The sequence below is a fragment of the Mustela erminea genome, chromosome 1 (genome assembly GCF_009829155.1).
Source record: "Mustela erminea isolate mMusErm1 chromosome 1, mMusErm1.Pri, whole genome shotgun sequence".
Classification (NCBI taxonomy): domain Eukaryota; kingdom Metazoa; phylum Chordata; class Mammalia; order Carnivora; family Mustelidae; genus Mustela; species Mustela erminea.
The window spans coordinates 174,593,954-174,609,914 of NC_045614.1; the positions used below are offsets into that span (position 1 = coordinate 174,593,954).

Consider the following 15,961-nt stretch of genomic DNA (forward strand, 5'->3'; position numbering starts at 1 on the left):
AGGTTATATCTTCCTATATCACCTTCATTTTACAGAGGGGGAATGGGAGCAGATAGGGAGTAACTTGGCCAAGGTCACACAGCGCAAGAGGAATCAGGATTTGTTTCTGGCTCTCTCTCACTCCAATGGCTGTGCTCTCAATCCCTAAATGATATATTTTTCTCCACAAAAGCTGGGATTTCTGTTTCTCTTCTTGTCACTTGGGGGAGTGGTAGAACATAAAAGAGAGGTTCTCCTCTCCACAGTATACTGGGAATAAAAGGTGTCTTTTGGGTTTTAAATGTCATCACGTGTTTCTTGAGCCATTGTTTAATAAATATGGATAGATTGACATCTACCTGCTTCATTTCATAAAAGACTGGGGCACAAGTTTGCTGTTATAATGAGAACTGATATAAGATATTGTACTTCAGAAACCTGATTGATCATATCAATTTGTTTGTAGTCTACACTTGAGACTATATGTGTGTGTGTGCATACACAAAGATATGCACATAATTTTAATGTGATATATTCACATTGGTTTAAGAAATTCTTATATGCACAGTTATACATGCCTAAAACATTATTTAATATTTGTTACACTTGTAGTGAGAGCATTTCTTATTTTCAGAGTGTTTTATAGCCTCTTTTCAAATTAAACCTTCATATCAGCTCCATGAGGTAGGCCAGAGATTAGTATCTCTATTTTTAAAATGAAGCAGCAGAGTTTTAGTGAAGGAAAGTGATTTGCCAAAAGATTCACAGCCAAGAGAGAGGCAATTGCAATTCAGATCTCCTGTAATGCTCCTTCATTCTTCTATTATATATCCTTTGAGTTAAAGCTGTAATAGGAGCTGATTTTGCTTTATTGCTGATGCTTCCATTTCTTTCGTTGGCAACGTGTGAGTATGTGTTCCTGCCACATACATTTTCACGGTGACGGCTTGGCAGGTGTGAGGAAACCAGGAACTTTTAGATAAGTGTGCAGTAATGAATGGGTGTGTACACATCACCTGGGATTTGTTCAGATTTTTGTTCAGTAGGTCTGGGGTGTGGGATCAGGGAGTCTGCATTTCTAACGAGCCCCAGCTGCTGTTGGTCCATTACACACTCTGCGAATAGTCATAATTTGGATAATTCATGAAGTAAAAAGTGACGGAGAAAAAATGTGTGATGAGGAAAAGAATTTTGTTGTTGTTCTGTTTTGTTTTATGTGGGAAGTTGTTAACCTAAGTAAGAGGCACTGCAGTAATCCAGGCCCACCTCTCTCTAGTCTTTTGACTCCAAACTTGTCTACATCTCCCCACCCCCACCAGCCACAGAACATATGTGTTCACACTACTGAATTTCCTTTTTCATTAGTTAGGGTCGTACAAACTCTTCTTGTATACCACTAAGAAGAAAATCTTTTGAATTAATAAGCATCGTATGTTTTTGAAGATTTTTTTTTAATTGGGGTAAAATCCATATAATGTAGCAGTTGTTATCTTAACTGTTTGTAAGTAGTGTTAAGAATACTTACCTGGCTGTACAAGCAATCTCCAGAACTTCTTCATCTGACGAAACGAAAACACTATGCCATTACACAACTCCCCATTTTCCCCTTTTCCCCAGCCTCTGGAAACTACTAGGCAGTACCTTCCCTGTCTTTACAAGGTGAGTCCTGAATTGTCTAGCTTCACCAGTGACTAAAAGAATAAGTAGGTTTAGTACAGTGATGAAGTATTAGTGAGACCTCCTGCTCACATATCTAAGGCACTTCCTCCCCACTGCTTTGTCAACAACAAAGATGACATCATCCTCTCTATCTGTCTGGCCCCCACATCTTTCTCTCTCTAAAACTCAGGTATAGAGGAGAGAAGTGTCACTGGTTATCTCCCAAAACTATAGACATGTCTTTCTACCCTGCGCCTCACCAAGGCATCCTATCCCTTTAACCGTTTCTCATCTCAGACAGCCGGTCCCACTATCCTTGTTAAAACTGCTGTTCTTTCAGAGCCTCTGCTCTGGGCACTAGTCACAAAAAGAACTTAGCATTTGTGTAGCATTTTATAGTTTGCAAAAGTTTCATACCCATTTGTTATACCATTTACAACTGCCTTGTGAGATAAATAAGAGAGAAATGCCAACATTCTGAAAATTAAGAATGATGTTTAGGAGACAACCTAAAACGCAGAGCTAGGAAGTAGTGGCATTAGGTTTGGCATCACTTTTTCGGACTCCAAATCTTGTACTCTTTCATTTTGCCCCACAAATATAGGAATGGCAGGTCGGACACTTCTTTGAGATAATTGTGCCTTTGAAGGAGGTGGTTTAACTAGTGTGAAAAATTAAAGACCCATTCTAAAACTGTTTCTACTAGAACAACCAACTTACACATTTGTGGAAATTAGCACCTTACTGGTAAATTGTATACTCTGAGATTTAATCAATTATATAATTGTTCTAAATTATCATAATGTCCAGTAGGATAAGCCAGCAGTGTTCTGGATGACTATAGTGAAACCACTGAAGAGACTGTATTATTCTATCCTCAGATCCAGAGTTCAAAGTATTATTAATGTTATTTCTGCTCTCTGAAGTTAGTTTTTGAGTCTTGATCCATTTTCATTTTACTATGAAAAGTTTTCTATGGCTAAAACAACAACAAAAAAAGGACAGCATAACTTGAGTATGGGTCTTTGGTTAGTTTACTGACTACAAAAAATATTCTCTGTCTCTTGAATTCAGTAGAATATTGGGTTTTTAATTGCTATGAACCAAATACATGTTCTGGCAGAACTCACTCTGTAGCCTCCAATTTGAATTCCAAATAATTTCATCCAGTGGTAGCCTGTTCGTATTTGTTTGTTTGTTAAATTCACTATAGTTCAAGAAGTGATTCAATTTTCTCAGAAAGAAATTAGTAACAGCTGCTTTGTAGACACTGTTCTGTATCAGCAAGAACCAAGATCTCCTTCAAAGTAAAATTTAAAGAAAAATGGTAGTTCAGATTCAATCAGGCACTGGAGCCAGGAAGCACTGATAATTCTCTCATTCTATAAGCAGTTTCAAGTTGTTTAATTGGGCCGTGATAGTATCATTTATAGGTACTTACCAGCAAAAATGGGAAGACTTGGCCAATTTGCATTTAAAAAGAGCAGCTAAAATAATTTCTGTCCCCTACTTCAAATTTAAGCATAAATGGATCACCAGATGATATTGTTCTGGTTTGGGGCAAAAAACAAACAAACAAACAAACAAACAAACAAAAAAAACCCTACACTGACTGGGTGTATTGCTATGTTTTCTCTAAAGAGAAAAATATGTTGAAAAGCAAATCCAACTGGCTTATATTGCTCTTCTGATAAATCATATTCAATTTCAACTTAAACTTAGGGCAAATAATTCATACTACTCAGAAACAAAGGGGATAACTGAAACAGTATTCCTTTCTGGAGAAACATTTGAGTGTTCCAGTCTACCAGGCCAGAACTAAATTAGAAGACATTAACATTATAATTGTGAAACATTTATTTGTATAATGTTCAAATATCTCTATAGAGATAATAATAAACCTTGCTAAATCCTTATTAAAAACAAATCTCTATGATGATGTTTTCCATTTATTATTAAAATGACTTTTAGCCAGATACCAAAAACAAAACTAGAATTTTATTCTCTAAAATAAATAAAACGTTCTTAGCATTTCTTGGAACTATTTTAAAAATCTGATTGTTTAGACTTTTACTGTAATTCCTACATACAAAACCATATTCATGACTTACTAACAAAAGTCTTTTTGTCAGCCTTCTGGAATGTATAATATTGATAGAGTTCCAGCCATGGCCTTCGATGGTTGTTACCATGACTGCAAGACTGAAATGGACCAGACTTCCTTTTCTCTACACTCAGAAGAGGACTCCGTACAAGAAAGATCCACAGGCAGTCCCAGCACAAATTCATCTCAGATAAAGAGAAGGCAATCCTTAGGAGAGGATGTTGGTAGAATCATTCTGGAGAATAACCATGTCATCGACACATATTCAAGGATTTTTTTCCCCATTGTGTATATTATATTTAATTTGTTTTACTGGGGCATATATGTGTGAGGAGAAATTCCCAATATATGATACTTGTTTGGGAACAGATTATGTTAAAAACAACAACAGGAACAAACAACTCTTCACTATCAGTTTGACAGTACTAGACTAAACTGGAAGTCAGCCAGTCAAGTCTCCTGGATTACAAAAGATTTGAAAGTTGACTGATTTACATCCAGGCAAGAGTTTAAGGTCCCAGAAGAATTTGACTCCATATATAAGAGTCATAGGCATGCATATGACAGAAAAACAATTTCCATAAGGAAGGACTTTGTAACTACATCCCCTAGATCTTCCTTGCTATATAAATATATATTTGTATTTACCTGAGGAATAAAGCTATGACAATCATTTGAGAAACATTTATTCCTTAGTGCTAGTCAAGTACTAGATTTCCTAACAGAGTTGAACCCTTGTAAGGAAAAACATGAGCATCAATGTGGTTCTATGGACACTCAAACAGCTGAGATGCCTATGAAGGACCTCCCTGTGCGTCTCCAACCAAGTCTTTTATCTCATTTCAGTATTATATTTCATAGATTGTTGACTCCAAGAGCAGAAAATCTAAACTTTGCTCCTATCCTAATATTAAATTAATACATCAATCTTCAATAATAGGATCTTATATTTTGTAGTTGAGTTATAGTTTTATAGCTTTGGGGAGGTATTTAATTAATTAGTTACTATATTCACCAAATATTTATTGACTTCCTATCTGTGCCAGGCACTTTATTAGGTGTTATGTAGTTAAAAACAAAAAATACAAAATGACGTTTCTGCTGTCAGTGAGTACACAGCCTATCAGCAATAGTGAACTGGTAGCTTTCATAAATAATAAATGCAATAGCTGTAAAAGTAGAGGTTTATACATTATACTATCTGAGTTCTGAAAAGCAGATGCCAAAGGAAGGAAAAGAACATGCATGAAGGGTTGGACTTTCAATTTATAAGCAGCTAAAAATGCTTCCAGACATGACATTGAGTGAAAATTGAATGAAATTTATGTACCCTGCAGTAATCCCATAATAACTTTGGTTGAACGAAATAAATCAGGTCTAGTATGTATTAAATAAATGTATGTTAAGTAGAAAAACCTCCAATGATCAGCATTCATTTTGTAGACTGGGACTGTGCATGCTTTTTTGTTAAGTATTTTGTGAAAAAATTCCATTTACAGATCAGCCCTCAGTAGGAAGTATGAAATAGTCCCCTTCCTATTTTGATTTCTGGCATTGAATTAAGGGAAATAAATTAAATGGTGTGTTACTTTCAGTGTATTGCCATTTATTTCTCCATAAAGTGAACCAAAATCATTTGAGTTATTTTGTGCTGAGTGAAGAGATAAGTAACTTCCTGGTTATTTACCAATAACATTGATTTTGGTTCTTTGCTGTGAATAGACATAAGGTACTAGAAAACTTATTTTCCTTTTCGGTGCAAAAGATTTTAAGGCAAATTCCATCTCTATCATAACTTCTCTAAGTATCTGGGATACTTCATTCTATTGTTTTTTTTCTTTTTTTTTTTAAAGATTTTTTTTAAAAAATTATTTATTTATCAGAGAGAAAGAGAGATAAGCAGGGGGAGCAGCAGGCAGAGGCAGAAGAAGCAGGCTCCCCGCTCCACAGGGAGCCTGATGTGAGGCTTGATCCCAGAACCCTGGGATCACGACCTGAGCCAAAGGCAGAGGCTTAACCGACTGAGCAACCCAGGTGCCCCCTCATTCTATTTTCTTTTTTAAATTTTTATTTATTTTTTTAAACTTCTTTTCAGTGTTCCAGAATTCATTGTTTATGCACCACATCATAATACCCACCACCGGGCTCATCCAACTTCCCATCCCCTGCCCCTCCAAAACCCTCAGTTTGTTTCTCAGAGTCCACAGTGTCTCATGGTTTATCTCCCCCTCCAATTTCCCCCAACTCACTTATCATTCTATTTTCTTAACACAACTTCAGCAATTCTTTCAAAACTTTTCAAGGATTATATTTTTCTAAGAAACTGCCCCAAATTAAGCTAATATAATTTATTAAAACCCTTCTCCATATAATTGTAGATAGACCATAAATACATTTTAAAACTATTTATCTAATAGTTTGAAAGTTTGACTTAAAAGGAATAGTTAATTTTGTAGGATTATATTTTCAAAATATAGAACTGGTTAATATCCTGGGTGGTCCTATGAGAATGCATCATTATTATTTGAGCAGAGCACTACAGTTGGGTTAATACTTCCGATTCTGACATACTCTATATATAACATGTTAAAAAAAAAAACAGACAAATCTATAAATGAACAGAACAAATCTACACTGTTCACTTCTAACTCTCTGGTTCTTCAGTATGACTGTTTTTCTTCTACTTTGAACTATGCCATTCAGGATGTCTAAAGCTTCCCCTGCACATATTCTCTTCACAATTTCAAATCAAATGGATCCATGAATACATTTGGCAGTCTAGGCTAGAAGATAGGTCTCCACCATACTACTCATATACTCAGCGTTCCTCCTGAGGAGCATTAATGCACAATTGTTAGCCAATCAAATGTAGCTTTTGTTAATGTCTAGAAATGGTCTTTGCACTCTTTCGTAATATCTAAAATGTGTTTGCTGCTCAAGAGAATTATTTGCATTCAGAATGAGCCCCTGGGACTTTGGCCAGTTTTCATCTCCTCAGATCAGTGGTTTGTGAAGACTGTGAAGACAGAATGGTTTCTGTGAACTTGATTTCTACCAGGGAGCACCAAGGCTTCTGGTTCTGTTATTACAGAAAGAATGAAATCACAGCTACCTGAGAAATGTATGAGTGACAGCATGTAATAGTTACCTCATTTTGATTTTCGCTTCATTTACTGATCACAATCCAGAACAGATTGCGTGTGATTGTTCAGTGAGAGATAAGCTTGGATAAAACGTGAGGATTTAAGAAAATAAGCTGCTTTCCAAGATTTAAGAAAAAGCCAGCCAGCTCTGTAAACTGCCTAAATATAGAAATGGGGTATTTTATAGGGATGCTCCGGAAAAATCTATGCAAAGATATATTTTAACTTATTTTTTATTGTTTTCTGATTATAAAAAAAATATAATTTCATTATAAAAATTAAAAATAGCAAATGGCAAAAAAAATCCACTCAATAAATTAACATTTCAATACATATTCTTAGGGTTTTTCTATGACAACATACATTTTTTTAATGGAATCATTTTTTATACACTTTCATGTATTAATTTAAACCCTTATATCATACCAAACACTGTGTTGGGCATACAGTAAAGGTGGACACTCCCTAACCCATTGAACTCACATTCTAATTAGGAATGTGTCTAACTTATGCAATTTGTAGCCAGATTTTCGTCTTTGGATCATAAGCAACATTTCTTTTAAATTATTTAAATTTTTTTCATAAACAACTTATGTTATTTTTTTCCTGAAAAATAATTTTTATATGCAGCACACCAGCCCACTGAATGAGTATACTATAGTTTATTTAACCCATCTCTTCTTGTGGAACATTTGCTTTATTTCCTACTGCCTGTGATTATAATGGGCTGCAATTAACAACATAAAGAATATTTAAAAGTAGGGGTGCCTGGGTGGCTCAAGTCAGTAGGTTCAGTGGTTAAGCATCTGTCTTTGGCTCCAGGGTCCTGGGGATCCAGCCCCATGTTGGGCTCCTTGGTCAGTGGGGCGTCTGCTTCTCCTTTCCCCCATCTCTCCCCTTCCTTTGTGCACTCTGTCTCTCTGTCTGAAATAAATAAATAAAATCTTCTAAAAAAAGAATATTTCAAAGTAAAATTATTTTAGAAACAAATACAATTTTTAGCCATATCCAAATTTCAATGTTTATTTCCTTTATAAGAATTCCTATGCCACTAGAATCTGCCATATCAGACTCACTTACCTGTCTGTTTAAATGGGTATATATTCCATTTAGACATTGTATAAAACATCTATATTAAACCAGTCCTATTTATTGAAATTCTACTTTCTTCCATGACTGTGATTTCCATCACAAGCCCTTTTTGTAAGTAGGAAGTGAGATTGCAAATATTTGTGTATGAGTTGCTACATAATCATAATTTATGGTTACATTGCCTTAATCCTTGCAAGTGGATTAGTTTTCATGAATCAGGTCTATCATTTTGTATTGTGCCACTCATAATCCCGTTCCAGTTACTCACACCCACACATACAATTTTTTAACATGGAGATTAATTAGGAAAGGAATCATACCTAATTCTATAGTCATTACTAAAGTCAAAATTCCAGTGAGACTATCAACACCCTCAAAGAAGTAAGAGAAAAAGGTGGTAAGGAAATTGCTATTTCAACCTCAATCCTATACCTGGTGCTGCTGTTACTTCCCGGCAGCATCTTAGGCAACACAGTCAATCTCATAGCCCATCTATCTCATTTGTGAAATGGAGTCACCTAATCGCTCTTTGTAAAACACTGCTTTAAAAGAGCCAAACTGTAACATCCTGGTCATTTTATTTATTTAATTTTTCATTTTATTTTATTTCTTTTCCGTGTTCCAGCATTCGTTTTTTATGCACCATACCCAGTGCTCCATGCAATACGTGCCCTCCATAATACCCACCACCAGGCTCACCCAAACCCCTACCCCACTCCCCTCCAAAACCCTCAGTTTGTTTCTCAGAGTCCACAGTCTCTCATAGTTTGTCTCCCCCTTCAATTTCCCCCAACTCACTTCTCCTCTCCTTCTCCCCATGTCCTCGGTGTTATTCCTTGTGCTCCACAAGTAAGTGAAACCATATGATAATTGACTCTCTGCTTGACTTATTTCAATCAGCATAATCTCTTCCAGTCCCGTCCATCTGGATACAAAAGTTGGGTATTCATCCTTTCTGATGGAGGCATAATATTCCATTGTATGTATGGACCATATCTTCTTTATCCATTCATATGCTGAAGGACATCTTGGTTCTTTCCACAGTTTGGTGACTGTGGCCATTGCTGCTATGAACATTCGGTTACAGTTTACCCCAAAGATACTGATGTAGTGAAAAGAAGAGCCACCTGGTTATTTTAAAATTATATCACTCTCCAACTGCAGTTTGACTTCCCTGAACTTGACAAAGAACTTGACATTTTGTTTTCTCTTGGAAGAAACTGAAAGATAAAATACGCTGGAAGGATATTTGTTAATGAGCAACATCTCAAAATAAAGGAAGGGAGCCCAGAAATAAATAAATAAACAAACAAACAAATAAATAAATAAATAAAACACCAGAAAAACAAGGGAGTCTAATCCAGAGGTGGAGGTGGAAGTGGTCGAGGCAACCCTTAACTTAGAATATATGACAGCAGCATGGTCATTTCTCAGAAGATAAAATGGTGTGTGCGGGGGGTGGGGGGGCAGATTTTTTGACTCTTGCTTCTTTCCAGGAACTCAGGGGCTTCAGAAAAAGTTCAACATTGTCACTTGTTTTTCCAATTCTAATCTACTGCTGAATCACAACATTTTTTGATCAATAATGGGACCAAGTGCGGAAAAGAGATTTCAGTCACTGAGAAAAATTACCATAGTTTTCTTTTCAATATATTGATACTTAATGTGATGTAGGAAACATTGAACTACATTTTGTTATCAATTAGGTCACTTGATGGATGAGCTATTATTTTTGGTCCCGGGATCGATACAGTTCATTATAGAAACTTATTTTCTTACAAGAGTGCTCCAAAGGCTTTCTACAAAATTATGCAGCTAGTTGTTCACTCCTTGCCTTAGGCAATCAAAAGAAGATGAAGTTATAATATCATTAGCTAGTATTCTTAAACCTATTGGGAAGCAATAACAGTTTCTCAAGTTTGATAGATAAGCCCGAGTCCTTTATTAGGGACAGATAGGTTTTAATATTTCCAAGAAGACTAGCTACTGAACCAGGCCCCTTAGGAAACAAACTGGTTGCACACATTCATTTCTTCTCTTCTTTAGAGAACATTAATGCAGGTGTTTCAAGTGTTTTACACTTTTAAGAAGTGTTACGAACATAAACCTGCACATCAGATAAATTTTTAGAGCAATCACACCACCCCAGAATAACTTAAAAGGGGTTTTGTTAATTAGGTTGTAGTGTGGATGAAGTCATATTTAAATTTAATGCTGAGTCATTGTGAAAGAAGCCTCAGAACCTGCTAAAGAGCTTTTAAATGAATATGCAGTTCAGGAACACAGTAAAGAAAGAGACGGTTTTGTGAAAATGAGCTCTAATAATTTAATGTGACTTACAAAGATAATGTGAATTTGAAGCAGGAGTGAAAAATAAGGCAAAAGAAAGAGAACGGTAGGAGCAAAAAATGTGGTTGATTCATAAAATGAACTCAGAGTTCCATAGTGTGTGTCTTAAGGGAAGATTTGGATTTGAAGGTAGAATTAATTATATTATATTATTTTGGATAATATCCTGGTCTAGATTAATGCAATCAGATGATTATTGCTCATTTGTACAAAAGATGGCATGTCTTTGGGCAATCAAAGTAATTAATTGCATGTTGGTCCCCAAGTAATCAATGTAATATGCCATCCTGACCGAAATAATCAAATTATTCAAGTTATTAGAATCATTTGATTCTCTCTTGACATTATCTTTTACCCCTTTTATGCAGTATATTTAGTGGTAGAATTTCTACTTGATTCTTGTGGATTAACCATTTATTATATGGCAGAACCCTATTTTGTGTGAAATAATCTGAACTTGTTGGGGGTACAGATAGAATGATTTTATTTTTAATATACTTTATTGGCTATTACTTCTCTGCCCCTTGCTGGCATCTCAGGTAGATCCCACAGCTTTTTGGATACTTTTGAGTTATTGATCAACCAGCCAATCAATCAGCAACCATATATAGACACACACACATGCATACATACATACATAACATTCACTTTGATGATGGAGATTCAAGTATAAAGTATAGACTGATTTAAGTGTGTCTTTACTTTTCTCACCTCAGTCTTAAATCCTGAACTGTGGAAATTGTCCTAGAAAAAGGAAAAATCTGCTCTAGTACATGCCTCTCTCCTACCCTCCTCCATTCCACCAGGTTCAGGGACAAGAGATGGATGGGGAGGATTAGGGAAAGAACTGGCAAAAGTCTTTTCAGTAACATGTGTTTTAGTTCTTTTGGTTGGTTGATATCCATTGGGTGGCAGGTAGGCCTGGTGTCATGGGCGTTAAACCAGTATCCTTACACAAGGCCTCACCCATGGGTTTAATGCTCACGGTTGCCATCTTGAATTTCTTAATAATGTAATCTTCGAATGCCTTTTGTAAGTGAAGTCTTTTGGAACAACGGCCCACGTACCAAGGCCCAGGACGTGCAGTTCTGCTTCTGGCCCTGTGGGATGGGTTCTGGACCTTGCTTTCCTGCTTCCCTCTTCCAGCCCCACTGGAGCCCCATGTTACCCCCGGCCCTGATGGGGACCTATATACCAATCCACACATCCCACAGTGCTTCCCTGACCTAGTCTGATGGTGCCATGCTGTGTTTAAAGAAGTCCTGGACTGGAGCAAGGCTCTCACCCATCCCCTATGCAGGGATGGTATGAGCCCTAGCTAATAGGCTAGGCGACAATTTCTTGAGTTTGGCCGATCTTCTTTGGGTTGGGGCCCTGACCAGTGCACCAGGAAGATTTATTTCCCCATCCCCGGCCTGGGCACAGCTGTATTGGTCCAGTGGTTAGCAGGAGGGGTTACTCAGTAGCCTGTCCGCCATGTGCTTCTGTGCGAATGTGGATGCTGAGTGCCACTACAGGGCCGTCCTATGCCTGTGAAGGGACACACTCACCTTTCAAGTAGTCCTGTGTTTGCTAGAACATGAGATTGAATAGCAAAAAAAGCCCCCAAAAACAAAAAACAAAAAAAAACACCACCATTATAGTGAAGAGAGAATCTGCAAAGGAAATAAATCATTCTATATTTTAGTACCTTTAATGGCACTTCCCCTTGCCTTTGGAGCAAGGCATTTATGTTTTCATTTTTTACACAGCTCTGCCAATGATGTAGTCGTTCCTGGTGGCAGGTCTTTAGAGGTCTACACACTGTGGTTCATTGACGTTAATCCTGAGATCTCTGACTGACCTCAGGTGATTTCATACTCCTTTTCCATCCATGCCAAAGTTTATGCATCTATTTTTATAAGTAACAGGAGTCTATAATTTTCTTTTTTTAAGAGTATTTTCCTTTTCTATATTCAGAAGCAGTTTATGTAAAGTATATTTTTCTCTTCCTTGAAAGTTCAAAAAGATTCATTAGTAGTTCTGTCAGTTCCCAACTACCGCCACCTTAGAGATCAAGCAATCGGTCATTATTAGGTCATTATCATAAAATTTTTAAGGAAAGAAAAGTTAATGAATGTGCCATTGCAGTGTGAGTTTCTCTCAACCACCTCTACATGCTGTGCTAGTGTCCCAGGAAACATTTTCAGTGGAAGCCTGTTTACTTTTTTTTTTTTTTTAAGGTTTTATCTTTGACAGATTTTATATTTGACAGAGAGATCACAAGTAGGCAGAGAAGCAGGCTCCCTGCTGAGCAGAGAGACTAATGCGGGCCTCGATCCCAGGACCCTGGGATCATGACCTGAGCCGAATGCAGTGGCTTAACCCACTTAACCCAGGTGCCTACCTGTTTACTTTTTAACAAAGCAATCCAAGAAGCATGAACGTAAAGGACCTGTTTGGGAGCGTATCTTATTTTTATAAGAATCATGGACAAGGGTCACCTGGGTGGCACAGTGGGTTAAGCCTCTGCCTTCCACTTGGGTCATGATCCCAGGGTCCTGGGATAGAGCCCTGCGTCAGGTTCTCTGCTCAGCGGGGAGCCTGCTTCCTCCTCTCTCTCTGCCTGCTTCTCTACCTACTTGTGATCTCTGTCAAATAAATAAATAAATCTTAAAAAAAAAAAAAGAATCATAGACGAGCTTGTTTCAGGGTTTATGGGCAACATATTTAGTGACAAAATTCTGAGGAAAACAGTCACTGGTCCAAACCCAGGGTGTACTTTATTTATTTACTTTTTAAACTTTTTTTAAAAAAAGATTTTATTTGAGAAAGAGAGAGAGAGAGAGAGCACAAAAAGGGGGAGGAACAGAGGGAGAGGAAGAAGCAGACTCCCAACTGAGTAGGGAGCCCAGTGCCAGGTTGGATCCCAGGACTCAAGATCATGACCTGAGCCAAAGACAGAAGCTTCATCAACTGAGCCATCCAGGTGTTCCCCAAGGGTGTATTTTAATCTGCAGGTGCTTGGCTATTGAAAAAGGGAGGTCTGAAGTATCATTTATTTAAAAAGTTAAACAGCCTATCACTGACTTTTCTGTAGATGTAGGCTGTAAAAGAAATTAGCCTGTAAGCAAGACAAGAACATGGGAATACAAACCCAATCCAATTTTGTAAGCATTGAGTAACTACACTGTGCAAAGCTCTGTCCTAGTTTTCAGAACAAATGAAAGCAATTTCCTGGCTCCAAAGCCAGGAAAGAGTTTGTTTATTTATTTATTTAAGATTTACTTATTTATATTTAGAGAGAGAGAGGGCAAGAGAAGCTTCATCAGACTCCCTACTGAGCATGGAGTCCAATGGGAGGCTTGATCTCAGGACCCTGAGATAGTGACCTGAGCCAAAACCAAGAGTTGGTTGCTCAACGGACTAAACCAAGCAAGTGCTCCATAGCTCCATGGAGTTTAAAACATAGTTATATAAATATGTAAAATATAATTCCAAACAGTAATTGTATACTTTTTTCAAGTCAGTTGGATTGATTTTAATGAGATGTATCATAGCTATAACTTTGGGATACTTCAGCCTGGGTCATTAAAAAAAAATGTGGTGCTTCCGAAGTTACCATAAGTCCAACCAAGATTATTCCACAGTAATATGACTATGTTGGTTAGAAGGTGACTTGCTGGAGGAGAGTAGTCAATGAAGTGAAACATATATGTGTAAAAGGCTCAGTTGCATTTAATTCATTCTATGAATCATGTTCAAGATGTTGTAGTGGATTTAACAATAATGCCTCTGAGAACAGCATTTGAAAGTTTTTTCTGAAAGATTTTATTTATTTATTTGACAAAGACAGTGAGAGAGGGAATACAAGCAGGGGGAGCAGAAGAGGGAGAGAGAGAAGCAGGCTCCCGCTGAGCCGGGATCCGGATCTGGGGCTCAGTCCCAGGACCCTGAGTTCATGACGTGAGCGGAAGGCTTAAGGACTGAGTCACCCAGGTGCCCCTAGCATTTTAAAGTTTTAACATTCTTCTGCCTGCCTTATCTCACCTGAGACTCACAGCAGCTTTGTGAGTTGGACAAATTAAGCAAAATTAACCATTTTTACACATGCAGAAAATGAGGTCCGAAAAGAGTCGATAGCATGGGGTTTTGACTTAAGTCCCAGATCTGCTCTCTAGTGGTTATATAACTTTGAGCAAGTTATTTAACCTTGTTATGCTTTGGCTTCCTTATATTATATAAATTGTTTCCAAAAGTTAGGATGATAGTAATTATGGCACAGATATTTAATAAAATCATATATAAGAAAGAAATTACTTAGATCTTTTCTGGACCAAAGTGAATACAAATACATAGGGGGCACTATTCACACAGTTTAAAACAATGTCCGTGCTTTCTGGAATTCTGTGATGTCATAGCCTATAAAATAAAAGTAAGTTTGGAAACAAAAATTCCTAATACAAATATTAGTCACCTTACAAGCTCCTCCGTGTATATAGACTGAATGAATGATTCCAGTCAGACTGATTTTTCTTGTAATATCCTGTGGAAATTGGTGCACAGACCCTTAGGCTTATAGAATCTGGAAGCCAATAGGGATAAGAATTGTTTGGTTCAATCTCACTTTATAAGTGAGGAAACTGAGCATTAGCAAAAAGAGGAAGCTAAGTTCATATACTGGGCATCTCCTCCCCTGAGTTAGATCCAATAACCTTAAAAAGGACACTCACACACCAGGATTCTAAGATTCTTCATGCCCATCCTGAGTGGAGGTGGAGGAAGGACAGAGATGTGCTGGTGCAGCCTGAAGCCCAGGCAGGGCTGCCTCAGTGGGGAGCAGCAGTGAGGCGCTCCCTAGGAGGAACTGCTTAGGAGATCACAGGAGAGGATGACAAACTTGGCTTTTAAAGGGCAACACAAAGGTCATAAACACAAAGCACCCCTGCAGGACTGCAGTTTATTTTTTTTTTTTGTAAGAATCCTGGACAAGTCTATTCAGGTTTCTGTCCAAGACAAGATAAGGCTGGAAACCTCTGCTCTCTCCTATCATCTCAGCATCTTGCTCCCAGGCTCCACAGGAGGATCACTAGGCTACTGAATTCAGATATGTGGGGGCTTCTGCAGGCTTTTCTGGGCAGGGCTGGGTCCCTAACCATCCATGGCTCGGCTATCTCTGACATTGTTTTCATGAGGAAATGGATTACAGAAACAAAATAACCAACTTCTTAATAACTCTGGAATAAAAAAGCTGGAGACGGCGGAGCAGTCTGCTGCTTGTCCTCTGGAAGAACTTTAAACTCAAAGGACTAAAAGCAAAAGATCAACAAACCAATTAGTCCCACAGCAGGTTAGGAAGGTCATAGGTGCTGCAAGCTCTTCTCTCTCCTCTCCTTTTCCTCACTTTCTCTCCCTCCTCCTTTCCTTTATAGGCATGCCAGCCGCCGTGTTTAGATCTAAAAGAATGAGCATGACTTTCGTTTCATTTTGTTTTGTTTTGCCTGTCATGTTAAGAAATCTGGATTATAATGAAAATATCAGAGAGAACACACTGAAAGACAAAATTTGCAACAGGAGAACTCCTATACACAATGTATGATTTTCCCCAGCAGAGCTGACTTCAATATGTACTTTGGTTCAGTTAGACAGACGTCTT

The 15,961-nt window shown here is 37.6% G+C and overlaps 1 protein-coding gene across 4 annotated transcripts in view; it reads left to right on the forward strand.

Annotated features, from left to right (window-relative positions):
- GABRR3 (gamma-aminobutyric acid type A receptor subunit rho3) overlaps nt 1–5,305 on the forward strand; it is a 49,050-nt gene extending 43,745 nt beyond the window's left edge. For all 4 annotated transcript variants that reach the window (XM_032351470.1, XM_032351459.1, XM_032351479.1 and 1 more), the window contains one exon: nt 3,771–5,305. In XM_032351470.1, coding sequence (XP_032207361.1) covers nt 3,771–4,073 — 303 coding nt within the window. In that variant the 3' untranslated portion in view covers nt 4,074–5,305. The remainder of the gene's footprint in view (nt 1–3,770) is intronic.
- Nucleotides 5,306–15,961: the final 10,656 nt, after the last annotated feature.